A 13,250-nucleotide genomic window follows, 5' to 3' on the forward strand; every position below is an offset into this window, starting at 1 on the left:
AAACCCAATATTATGGACCAGTTCAGGTCTGAAGTCACTTTGTGAGGCTTACATAATATAAACCACCTAAAAATGAACCCATTCTATAAACTACACCCATCAAGGTATTCAAAACTGATTTTACAAACTTTGTTAACCCTTTAGATGTTCCACAAGAATTAATGGAAAATAGAGATACAATTAAAAAATTTCAAATTTTTGGCAGATTTTCCATTTTAATAATTTTTTTCCAGTTACAAAGCAAGGGTTAACAGCCAAACCAAACTCAATATTTATGGCCCTGATTCTGTAGTTTACAGAAACACCCCATATGTGGTCATAAACCGCTGTATGGCCACACGGCAGGGCGCAGAAGGAAAGGAATGCCATACGGTTTTTGGAAGGCAGATTTTGCTGGACTGTTTTTTTTGACACCATGTCCCATTTGAAGCCCCCCTGATGCAACCCTAGAGTAGAAACTCCAGAAAAGTGACCCCATTTTAGAAACTATGGGATAGGGTGGCAGTATTATTGGTACTAGTTTAGGGTACATATGATTTTTGGTTGCTCTATATTACACTTTTTGTGAGGCAAGGTAACAAGAAATTGCTGTTTTGGCACCGTTTTTTTTTTGTTATTTACAACATTCATCTGACAGGTTAGATCATGTGATATTTTTATAGACCAGGTTGTCACGGATGCGGCGATATCTAATATGTATACTTTTTTTTTATTTATGTAAGTTTTACACAATAATTTCTATTTTAAAACAAAAAAAATCATGTTTTAGTGTTTACATAGTCTTTTTCAGTTTTTGGGCTATTACCTTGGGTAGGGGATGATTTTCGCGGGATGAGATGACGGTTTTATTGGCACTATTTTGAGGTGCGTGTGACTTTTTGATCGCTTGCTATTACACTTTTTGTGATGTAAGGTGACAAAAATTGGCATTTTTTGCACCGTTATTATTTTTATTTTTTTACGGTATTCACCTGAGGGGTTAGGTCATGTGATATTTTTATAGAGCAAATTTTTACGGACGCTGAAATACCTAATATGTATACTCTTTTTTTTATTTATGTAAGTTTTACGCAATGATTTCATTTTTGAAGCCAAAAAATCATGTTTTAGTGTTTCCATAGTCTGAGAGCCATAATTTTTTCAGTTTTTGGGCGATTACCTTGGGTAGGGTCTCATTTTTTGCGGGATGAGATGACTGTTTGATTGGCACTATTTTGGGGTGCATATGACTCTTTGATCGCTTGCTATTACACTTTTTATGATGTAAGGTGACAAAATGGTTTATTTAGCACAGTTTTAATTTTTTATTTTTTACGGTGTTCATCTGAGGGGTTAGGTCATGTGACAATTTTATAGAGCCAGTCGATACGGATGCGGCGATACCTAATATGTATACTTTTTTTTATTTATGTAAGTTTTACACAATAATATCATTTTTGAACCCAAATTTTTTTTTTGGTTTTAGTGTCTCCATATTCTGAAAGCCATAATTATTTCAGTTTTTGGGCGATTACCTTGGGTAGGGTCTCATTTTTTTGCGTGATGAGATGACGGTTTGATTGGCACTATTTTGGGGTGCATATGACTCTTTGATCGCTTGCTATTACACTTTTTGTGATGTAAGGTGACAAAATGGTTTATTTAGCACAGTTTTAATTTTTTATTTTTTACGGTGTTCATCTGAGGGGTTAGGTCATGTGATATTTTTATAGAGCCGGTCGATCTGGATGTGGAGATACCTAATATGTATACTTTTTTTTTATTTATGTAAGTTTTACACAATAACAGCTTTTTTAAAACAAAAAAAATTATGTTTTAGTATCTCCATATTCTGAGCCATATATTTTTTTTATTTTTTGGGGCGATTGTCTCAGGTAGGGGCGCATTTTTGAGGGATGAGGTGACAGTTAGATTGGTACTATTTTGGTGGGCAAACACCTTTTTGATCGCTTGCTGTTGTACATTTTGTGATGTAAGGTGACAAAAAAATGATTTATTTAGCACAGTTTTTATTTTTAATTTTTTACAATGTTCATCTGAGGGGTTAGGTAATGTGATATGTTTATAGAGACGGTCGATACGGACACGGCGATACCTAATATGTATACTTTTTTTTTTTCTCTATTTTTACCATTTTTTTTTTACTTTATTTGGATAAAATTACGTTTTTGTTTATTTTTACTTTAAACTTTTAATTTTTGGGGGGAAAAACTTAATTTTTTGTCCCACTTTGGGACTTGAACTTTTAAAGGTTTAATCCTTTACAATGCATTCCAATACTTCTGTATTTGAATGCATTGGCTGTATAAGTAATACTGTGTGTATTAATCATACAGCTTCCGGCCTGTGAGATCCAGGGGGCTGGATCTCACAGGCTCGTCACCAGAAGGCAGCGCGATGCCTTCCTTAGGCATCGCACTGCCTTCCATGCCATCGGGTCCCCCCTACAGCCGCATGGGGACCCAATGGCACCGCCGATTGCCGCCGCAAACCGCAGGTAAAGCCGCAAACCGCAGGTCTGAATTGACCCGCGGTTTGCTGCGATCCCCGATACGGGGGGGTCACATGACCCCCCCCGGCGTTGTGACAGGATGCCCGCTGAATGATTTCAGCGGACATCCTGTTTTTATTAACCTCCGCCGCTCCGCAATCTAGTTTTAAATTTATGAAGTACCGGTACGTCATGGGTCATTAAGGACTCGGGAAACATGCCATACCAGTACGTCATAAGTCCTTAAGGGGTTAAACACAGGAAAGAATAAAGTCCAAATATCTGAAAAAGGATTAAAGATGGAAAGTTGAACATATTATTTATGTTATTATTTATACTATTTGGGATTTAACCACTTAAGGACCACAGGTTTATACCCCCCTAAAGACCAGGCCCTTTTTTACAAATCGGCACTCCACAACTTTAGCGGTTTATTGCTCGGTCATGCAACTTACCACCCAAATGAATTTTACCTCCTTTTCTTCTCACTAATAGAGCTTTCATTTGGTGGTATTTCATTGCTGCTGACATTTTTACTTTTTTTGTTATTAATCGAAATTTTGACGATTTTTTTGCAAAAAAATGACATTTTTCACTTTCAGTTGTAAAATTTTGCAAAAAAACCGAGATCCATATATAAATTTTGCTCTAAATTTATTGTTCTACATGTCTTTGATAAAAAAAAAATGTTTGGGTAAAAAAAAAATGGTTTGGGTAAAAGTTATAGCGTTTACAAACTATGGTACAAAAATGTGAATTTCCGCTTTTTGAAGCAGCTCTGACTTTCTGAGCACCTGTCATGTTTCCTGAGGTTCTACAATGGCCAGACAGTACAAACACCCCACAAATGACCCCATTTCGGAAAGTAGACACCCTAAGGTATTCGCTGATGGGCATAGTGAGTTCATAGAACTTTTTATTTTTTGTCACAAGTTAGTGGAAAATGATGATTTTATTTTTTTCAGTCTCATATTCCACTAACTTGTGACAAAAAATAAAAACTTCCATGAACTCACTATGCCCATCAGCGAATACCTTGGGGTCTCTTCTTTCCAAAATGGGGTCACTTGTGGGGTAGTTATACTGCCCTGGCATTCTAGGGGCCCAAATGTGTGGTAAGGAGTTTGAAATCAAATTCTGTAAAAAATGACCTGTGAAATCCGAAAGGTGCTCTTTGGAATATGGGCCCCTTTGCCCACCTAGGCTGCAAAAAAGTGTCACACATCTGGTATCTCTGTATTCAGGAGAAGTTGAGGAATGTGTTTTGGGGTGTCTTTTTACATATACCCATGCTGGGTGAGATAAATATCTTGGTCAAATGCCAACTTTGTATAAAAAAATGGGAAAAGTTGTCTTTTGCCAAGATATTTCTCTCACCCAGCATGGGTATATGTAAAATGACACCCCAAAACACATTCCCCAACTTCTCCTGAGTACGGAGATACCAGATGTGTGACACTTTTTTGCAGCCTAGGTGGGCAAAGGGGCTCATATTCCAAAGAGCACCTTTCGGATTTCACTGGTCATTTTTTACAGAATTTTATTTCAAACTCCTTACCACATATTTGGGCCCCTAGAATGCCAGGGCAGTAGAACTACCCCACAAGTGACCCCATTTTGGAAAGAAGAGACCCCAAGGTATTCGCTGATGGGCATAGTGAGTTCATGGAAGTTTTTATTTTTTGTCACAAGTTAGTGGAATATGAGACTTTGTATGAAAAAATAAAAATAAAAAAATCATCATCTTCCACTAACTTGTGACAAAAAATAAAAAATTCTAGGAACTCGCCATGCCCCTCACGGAATACCTTGGGGTGTCTTCTTTCCAAAATGGGGTCACTTGTGGGGTAGTTATACTGCCCTGGCATTTTCCAGGGGCCCTAATGTGTGGTAAGTAGGTAAATGACCTGTGAAATCCGAAAGGTGCTCTTTGGAATATGGGCCCCTTTGCCCACCTAGGCTGCAAAAAAGTGTCACACATCTGGTATCTCCGTACTCAGGAGAAGTTGGGGAATGTGTTTTGCGGTGTCATTTTACATATACCCATGCTGGGTGAGAGAAATATCTTGGCAAAAGACAACTTTTCCCATTTTTTTATACAAAGTTGGCATTTGACCAAGATATATCTCTCACCCAGCAAGGGGATATGTAAAATGACACCCCAAAACACATTCCCCAACTTCTCCTGAGTACGGCGATACCAGATGTGTGACACTTTTTTGCAGCCTAGATGCGCAAAGGTGCCCAAATTCCTTTTAGGAGGGCATTTTTAGACATTTGGATACCAGACTTCTTCTCATGCTTTGGGGCCCCTAGAATGCCAGGGCAGTATAAATACCCCACATGTGACCCCATTTTGGAAAGAAGACACCCCAAGGTATTCAATGAGGGGCATGGCGAGTTCATAGAAATTTTGTTTTTTGGCACAAGTTAGCGGAAATTGATATTTTTTATTTTTTTCTCACAAAGTCTCCCTTTCCGCTAACTTGGGACAAAAATTTCAATCTTTCATGGACTCAATATGCCCCTCACGGAATACCTGGGGGTGTCTTCTTTCCGAAATGGGGTCACATGTGGGGTATTTATACTGCCCTGGCATTCTAGGGGCCCTAAAGCGTGAGAAGAAGTCTGGAATATAAATGTCTAAAAAATTTTACGCATTTGGATTCCGTGAGGGGTATGGTGAGTTCATGTGAGATTTTATTTTTTGACACAAGTTAGTGGAATATGAGACTTTGTAAGAAAAAAAAATAATAATTCCGCTAACTTGGGCCAAAAAAATTTCTGAATGGAGCCTTACAGGGGGGTGATCAATGACAGGGGGGTGATCAATGACAGGGGGGTGATCAATGACAGGGGGGTGATCAGGGAGTCTATATGGGGTGATCACCCCCCTGTCATTGATCACCCCCCTATAAGGCTCCATTCAGATGTCCGTATGTGTTTTGCGGATCCGATCCATGTATCCGTGGATCCGTAAAAATCATACAGACATCTGAATGCAGCCTGACAGGGGGGGTGATCAATGACAGGGGGGTGATCAGGGAGTCTATATGGGGTGATCACCCCCCCTGGAAGGCTCCAGGGAGACGCCTGTATGTGTTTTGCGGATCCGATCCATCTATCAGTGGATCCGTAAAAATCATGCGGACGTCTGAATGGAGCTTTACAGGGGGGTGATCAATGACAGGGGGGTAATCAATGACAGGGGGGTGATCAGGGAGTCTATATGGGGTGATCACCACAGTCATTGATCATGCCCCTGTAAGGCTCCATTCAGACGTCCGTATGCGTTTTGCGGATCCGATCCATCTATCAGTGGATCCGTAAAAATCATGCGGACGTCTGAATGGAGCTTTACAGGGGGTTATTAATGACAGGGGGGTAATCAATGATAGGGGGGTGATCAGGGAGTCTATATGGGGTGATCACCACAGTCATTGATCACGCCCCTGTAAGGCTCCATTCAGACGTCCGTATGCATTTTGCGGATCCAAACCATCTATCAGTGGATCAGTAAAAATCATGCAGACGTCTGAATGGAGCTTTACAGGGGTGTGATCAATGACAGGGGGGTGATCAATGACAGGGGGGGGTGATCAATGACAGGGGGGTGATCAGGGAGTCTATATGGGGTGATCACCACAGTCATTGATCATGCCCCTGTAAGGCTCCATTCAGATGTCCGTATGTGTTTTGCGGATCTGATCCATGTTTACGTGGATCCGTAAAAATCATACGGACATCTGAATGCAGCCTGACAGGGGGGGTGATGAATGACAGGGGGGTGATCAGGGAGTCTATATGGGGTGATCACCCCCCCCTAGAAGGCTCCAGGGAGACGCCTGTATGTGTTTTGCGGATCCGATCCATCAGTGGATCTGTAAAAATCATGCGGACGTCTGAATGGAGCTTTACAGGGGTGTGATCAATGACAGGGGGGTAATCAATGACAGGGGAGTGATCAGGGAGTCTATATGGGGTGATCAGGGGTGATCAGGGGCTAATAAGGGGTTAATAAGTAACGGGGGGGGGTGTAGTGTAGTGTAGTGGTGCTTGGTGCTACTTTACTGAGCTACCTGTGTCCTCTGGTGGTCGATCCAAACAAAGGGGACCACCAGAGGACCAGGTAGCAGGTAAATTAGACGCTGTTATCAAAACAGCGTCTAATATACCTTTTAGGGGTTAAAAAAAATCCCATCTCCAGCCTGCCAGCGAACGATCGCCGCTGGCAGGCTGGAGATCAACTCTCTTACCTTCCGCTCCTGTGAGCGCGCGCGCCTGTGTGCGCGCGTTCACAGGAAATCTCGGCTCACGCGAGATGACGCCAATCGGCGTTAGTGTGACCTGGGAGCGCCGCAGAAATGACGCCTTTCGGCGTTAGCATGACGGTAAGTGGTTAAATACAACTGATCCACAAGATGGGAATATCCCTTTATGTTTTCTGTACTGGAATACCCCTTTAAACCATGAGCCATGAAACATTATAAGGTGAAAGGTACTTTTAAAATTAATGACCGCAATAGCATACCCATAGTGCCGTGACATGCTCTGTTCCTTCACTATATTTTTTTTTATGTTGCTCTCTCTCTCTTTCATTTTGAACATCTTTCACATTTAGCTGCTTCTGTATAAACCCCAGTGCTCTGTCTTGTTAATTATTTCCTCCTTCATGTCTTTCTCCTGAAATCTTCTGACTCACCTCATATCATCCTCTCACTGCACATGTCAACCGCTCAGTATATCTGACAAATGTGCTGCTTTTTTTCACATAAATAGCATGATGGGAGCTACAGTTGCACCTGAAGAAAGGTTACAAAGTATTTATATACTGTCCTAATAGATGCCAAAAGAACAGAATGTTAAAAGCACTTACAAGTACAATCTTCGTTCAGTGGTAATTTGAGGAAAGCAGGTGCCCTTTTTAAAAAAGAAACGGTTAATGTAACCTCCTCTCCGGCATTGCGTAAAACTTGCACCTGTAAAGAAAATGAAATTGTGAACAATATTCTATTAAACATCTACATGAAGGTTTATTGTAGCATTCTGAACATTTCAGTCAAACAAAACCATATTTTCAGTCTGTCCAATCTGCATATTTTGTGGATCTCTCAGAGACCCATTAATTTCTATAGGGCTGCAAAAAATTCCTGACAGCACACGGATTTCATCTGCGTGCTGTCCGTATCTGTGCGGCTGTTCTACGAATGATAGAACATGTTCTATTCTTGTTTGTTTTTCGGACAAGCATAGACCTTTCATAAAGTCCACAAGATGTGGCTGATATTCAAAATTTACAGATCCGCAGTTTGCAAACCATAAAACGCATACAGCTGTGTGAACGTAGCCTTAGATAGATAGATAGATAGATAGATAGATAGATAGATAGACAAAAGCATGGACAGACAGATAGATAGACAGATAAATAAGCGAAAAAAAATCTTTGATAAATAAACCTTTAAATGTACATTGACACAAGGAGGACATGCTGCAGATTTGCCGTCATGGATTTTTTTGAGTAAAATCCACAGCGTTGCACACATGAGTTTTTAAGAAATATCATCCACCACATTTGAAATTTGCAGCATGAAATCGATGAGCAAATCAGTGCTACAGCCGGCAGGGAGGTGCTCTAGCAGAACTATATTCTGTGCTGTGCTGTGGTGGTTGGGTCTTACAGTGTCTGCCAGAAAGATGATCTTAGGCTACTTTCACACTTGCGTTCGGGGTTCCGCTTGTGAGCTCCATTTGAAGGCTCTCACAAGCGGCCCCAAACGGATCCGTACTGCCCCAATGCATTCTGAGTGGATGCGGATCCACTCAGAATGCATCAGTTTGGCACCGCTTGGCCTCCGTTCCGCTCAGCAGGCGGACACCCGAACGCAGCTTGCAGCGTTTTGGTGTCCGCCTGGCCGTGCGGAGCCAAACGGATCCGTCCTGACTTACAATGCAAGTCAATGGGGACGGATCCGTTTGACGTTGACACAATATGGTGCAATTGCAAACGGATCCGTCCCCCATTGACTTTCAATGTAAAGTCAGGAGTCCCTATTAATATACCATCAGATCTGAGTTTTCTCCAATCCGATGGTAAATTTTAACTTGAAGCGTCCCCATCACCATGGGAACGCCTCTATGTTAGAATATACCATCGGATTTGAGTTAGAATGTGAAACTCAGATCCGACAGTATATTCTAACACAAAGACGTTCCCATGATGATGGGGACGCCTCATGTTAGAATATACTAAAAGAACTGTGTACATGACTGCCCCCTGCTGCCTGGCAGGTGCTGCCAGCCAGCAGGGAGCAGACCCCCCCCTCCCTCCCTCCCTCCCCTGTATTTAACTCATTGGTGGCCAGTGCGGCCCCCCCTCCCTCCCCTGTTTTTAACTCATTGGTGGCCAGTGCGGCCGGCCCCCCCTCCCTCCCCTGTTTTTAACTCATTGGTGGCTAGTGCGGCCGGCCCCCCCTCCCTCCCCTGTTTTTAACTCATTGGTGGCCAGTGCGGCCGGGCCCCCTCCCCCCCCCCTGTTTTTAACTCATTGGTGGCCAGTGCGGCCCGCCCCCCCTCCCCTGTATTTAACTCATTGGTGGCCAGTGCGGCCCACCCTCCCTCCCCTGTATTTAACTCATTGGTGGCCAGTGCGGCCCCCCCTCCCTCCCCTGTATTAAACTCATTGGTGGCCAGTGCGGCCAGTCCCCCCTCCCCCCCCCCTAATTAAAATGACCGACCCCCCATCATTGGTGGCAGCGAAGAGTTCCGATCGGAGTCCCAGTTTAATCGCTGGGGCTCCGATCGGTTACCATGGCAGCCAAAACACTACTGCAGTCCTGGCTGCCATGGTTACTTATCAATTTTAGAAGTATTATACTTACCTGCGATGTCTGTGACCGGCCGTGCGCTCCTCCTTCTGGTCAGTGAAAGGTCTGTGCGGCGCATTGCCTATAGCACAGACCTTTCACTTACCAGTAGGAGGAGCGCCCGGCCGGTCACAGACATCGCAGGTAAGTATAATGCTTTTAAAATTGCTAAGTAACCATGGCAGCCAGGAATGCAGTAGCGTCCTGGTTGCCATGGTTACCGATCGGAGTCCCAACGATTAAACTGGGACTCCGATGGTAAATTTTAACTTGAAGCGTCCCCATCACCATGGGAACGCCTCTATGTTAGAATATACCATCGGATTTGAGTTAGATCGCGAAACTCAGATCCGACAGTATATTCTAACACAGAGGCGTTCCCATGGTGATGGGGACGCCTCAAGTTAGAATATACCAAAAGAACTGTGTACATGACTGCCCCCTGCTGCCTGGCAGGTGCTGCCAGGCAGCAGGGGGCAGACCCCCCCTCCCTTCCTCCCTCCCCTGTATTTAACTCATTGGTGGCCAGTGTGGCCCCCCCTCCCTCCCATGTTTTTAACTCATTGGTGGCCAGTGCGGCCGGCCCCCCCTCCCTCCCCTGTTTTTAACTCATTGGTGGCCAGTACGGCCGGCCCCCCCTCCCTCCCTCCCCTGTTTTTAACTCATTGGTGGCCAGTGCGGCCGGCCCCCCTCCCCCCCGTTTTTAACTCATTGGTGGCCAGTGCGGCCGGCCCCCCTTCCCCTGTATATAACTCATTGGTGGCCAGTGCGGCCCACCCTTCCTCCCTCCCCTGTATTTAACTCTTTGGTGGCCAGTGCGGCCCCCCCTCCCTCCCCTGTATTAAACTCATTGGTGGCCAGTGCGGCCGGTCCCCCCTCCCCCCCTAATTAAAATGACCAACCCCCCATCATTGGTGGCAGCGGAGAGTTCTGATTGGAGTCCCAGTTTAATCGCTGGGGCTCCGATCGGTTACCATGGCAGCCGAGACGCTACTGCAGTCCTGGCTGCCATGGTTACTTATCAATTTTAGAAGTATTATACTTACCTGCGATGTCTGTGACCGGCCGTGCGCTCCTCCTTCTGGTAAGTGAAAGGTCTGTGTGGCGCATTGCCTATAGCACAGACCTTTCACTTACCAGTAGGAGGAGCGCACGGCCGGTCACAGACATCGCAGGTAAGTATAATGCTTCTAAAATTGCTAAGTAACCAGGGCAGCCAGGAATGCAGTAGCGTCCTGGTTGCCATGGTTACCGATCGGAGTCCCAACGATTAAACTGGGACTCCGATGGTAAATTTTAACTTGAAGCGTCCCCATCACCATGGGAACGCCTCTATGTTAGAATATACCATCGGATTTGAGTTAGATCGCGAAACTCAGATCCGACAGTATATTCTAACACAGAGGCGTTCCCATGGTGATGGGGACGCCTCAAGTTAGAATATACCAAAAGAACTGTGTACATGACTGCCCCCTACTGCCTGGCAGGTGCTGCCAGGCAGCAGGGGGCAGACCCCCCCTCCCTTCCTCCCTCCCCTGTATTTAACTCATTGGTGGCCAGTGTGGCCCCCCTCCCTCCCATGTTTTTAACTCATTGGTGGCCAGTGCGGCCGGCCCCCCCTCCCTCCCCTGTTTTTAACTCATTGGTGGCCAGTGCGGCCGGCCCCCCCTCCCTCCCTCCCCTGTTTTTAACTCATTGGTGGCCAGTGCGGCCGGCCCCCCTCCCCCCCCCGTTTTTAACTCATTGGTGGCCAGTGCGGCCGGCCCCCCTTCCCCTGTATTTAACTCATTGGTGGCCAGTGCGGCCCACCCTCCCTCCCTCCCCTGTATTTACCTCTTTGGTGGCCAGTGCGGCCCCCCTCCCTCCCCTGTATTAAACTCATTGGTGGCCAGTGCGGCCGGTCCCCCCTCCCCCCCTAATTAAAATGACCAACCCCCCATCATTGGTGGCAGCGGAGAGTTCCGATTCGAGTCCCAGTTTAATCGCTGGGGCTCCGATCGGTTACCATGGCAGCCGAGACGCTACTGCAGTCCTGGCTGCCATGGTTACTTATCAATTTTAGAAGTATTATACTTACCTGCGATGTCTGTGACCGGCCGTGCGCTCCTCCTTCTGGTAAGTGAAAGGTCTGTGCGGCGCATTGCCTATAGCACAGACCTTTCACTTACCAGTAGGAGGAGCGCACGGCCGGCCACAGACATCGCAGGTAAGTATAATGCTTCTAAAATTGCTAAGTAACCATGGCAGCCAGGAATGCAGTAGCGTCCTGGTTGCCATGGTTACCGATCGGAGTCCCAACGATTAAACTGGGACTCCGATGGTAAATTTTAACTTGAAGCGTCCCCATCACCATGGGAACGCCTCTATGTTAGAATATACCATCAGATTTGAGTTAGATCGCGAAACTCAGATCCGACAGTATATTCTAACACAGAGGCGTTCCCATGGTGATGGGGACGCCTCAAGTTAGAATATACCAAAAGAACTGTGTACATGACTGCCCCCTGCTGCCTGGCAGGTGCTGCCAGGCAGCAGGGGGCAGACCCCCCCTCCCTTCCTCCCTCCCCTTTATTTAACTCATTGGTGGCCAGTGTGGCCCCCCTCCCTCCCATGTTTTTAACTCATTGGTGGCCAGTGCGGCCGGCCCCCCCTCGATCCCCTGTTTTTAACTCATTGGTGGCCAGTGCGGCCGGCCCCCCCTCCCTCCCCTGTTTTTAACTCATTGGTGGCCAGTGCGGCCGGCCCCCCTCCCCCCCCCCGTTTTTAACTCATTGGTGGCCAGTGCGGCCGGCCCCCCTTCCCCTGTATTTAACTCATTGGTGGCCAGTGCGGCCCACCCTCCCTCCCTCCCCTGTATTTAACTCTTTGGTGGCCAGTGCGGCCCCCCCTCCCTCCCCTGTATTAAACTCATTGGTGGCCAGTGCGGCCGGTCCCCCCTCCCCCCCTAATTAAAATGACCAACCCCCCATCATTGGTGGCAGCGGAGAGTTCCGATTGGAGTCCCAGTTTAATCGCTGGGGCTCCGATCGGTTACCATGGCAGCCGAGACGCTACTGCAGTCCTGGCTGCCATGGTTACTTATCAATTTTAGAAGTATTATACTTACCTGCGATGTCTGTGACCGGCCGTGCGCTCCTCCTTCTGGTAAGTGAAAGGTCTGTGCGGCGCATTGCCTATAGCACAGACCTTTCACTTACCAGTAGGAGGAGCGCACGGCCGGTCACAGACATCGCAGGTAAGTATAATGCTTCTAAAATTGCTAAGTAACCAGGGCAGCCAGGAATGCAGTAGCGTCCTGGTTGCCATGGTTACCGATCGGAGTCCCAACGATTAAACTGGGACTCCGATGGTAAATTTTAACTTGAAGCGTCCCCATCACCATGGGAACGCCTCTATGTTAGAATATACCATCGGATTTGAGTTAGATCGCGAAACTCAGATCCGACAGTATATTCTATCACAGAGGCGTTCCCATGGTGATGGGGACGCCTCAAGTTAGAATATACCAAAAGAACTGTGTACATGACTGCCCCCTACTGCCTGGCAGGTGCTGCCAGGCAGCAGGGGGCAGACCCCCCCTCCCTTCCTCCCTCCCCTGTATTTAACTCATTGGTGGCCAGTGTGGCCCCCCTCCCTCCCATGTTTTTAACTCATTGGTGGCCAGTGCGGCCGGCCCCCCCTCCCTCCCCTGTTTTTAACTCATTGGTGGCCAGTGCGGCCGGGCCCCCCTCCCTCCCTCCCCTGTTTTTAACTCATTGGTGGCCAGTGCGGCCGGCCCCCCTCCCCCCCGTTTTTAACTCATTGGTGGCCAGTGCGGCCGGCCCCCCTTCCCCTGTATTTAACTCATTGGTGGCCAGTGCGGCCCACCCTCCCTCCCTCCCCTGTATTTAACTCTT

General features: G+C 46.4%; 1 protein-coding gene across 1 annotated transcript in view; it reads right to left on the bottom strand.

Moving 5' to 3' along the window:
- The window catches only part of SNTG1 (syntrophin gamma 1), a gene marked incomplete at its 3' end in the record, with an annotated part of 293,950 nt that overhangs the window by 186,438 nt on the left and 94,262 nt on the right, over positions 1–13,250 (bottom strand). The window contains exon 7 of the mRNA XM_040433887.1: positions 7,368–7,470. Coding sequence (XP_040289821.1) covers positions 7,368–7,470 — 103 coding nt within the window. The remainder of the gene's footprint in view (positions 1–7,367; positions 7,471–13,250) is intronic.

This window comes from Bufo bufo, chromosome 5 (genome assembly GCF_905171765.1).
Source record: "Bufo bufo chromosome 5, aBufBuf1.1, whole genome shotgun sequence".
Classification (NCBI taxonomy): Eukaryota; Metazoa; Chordata; class Amphibia; order Anura; family Bufonidae; genus Bufo; species Bufo bufo.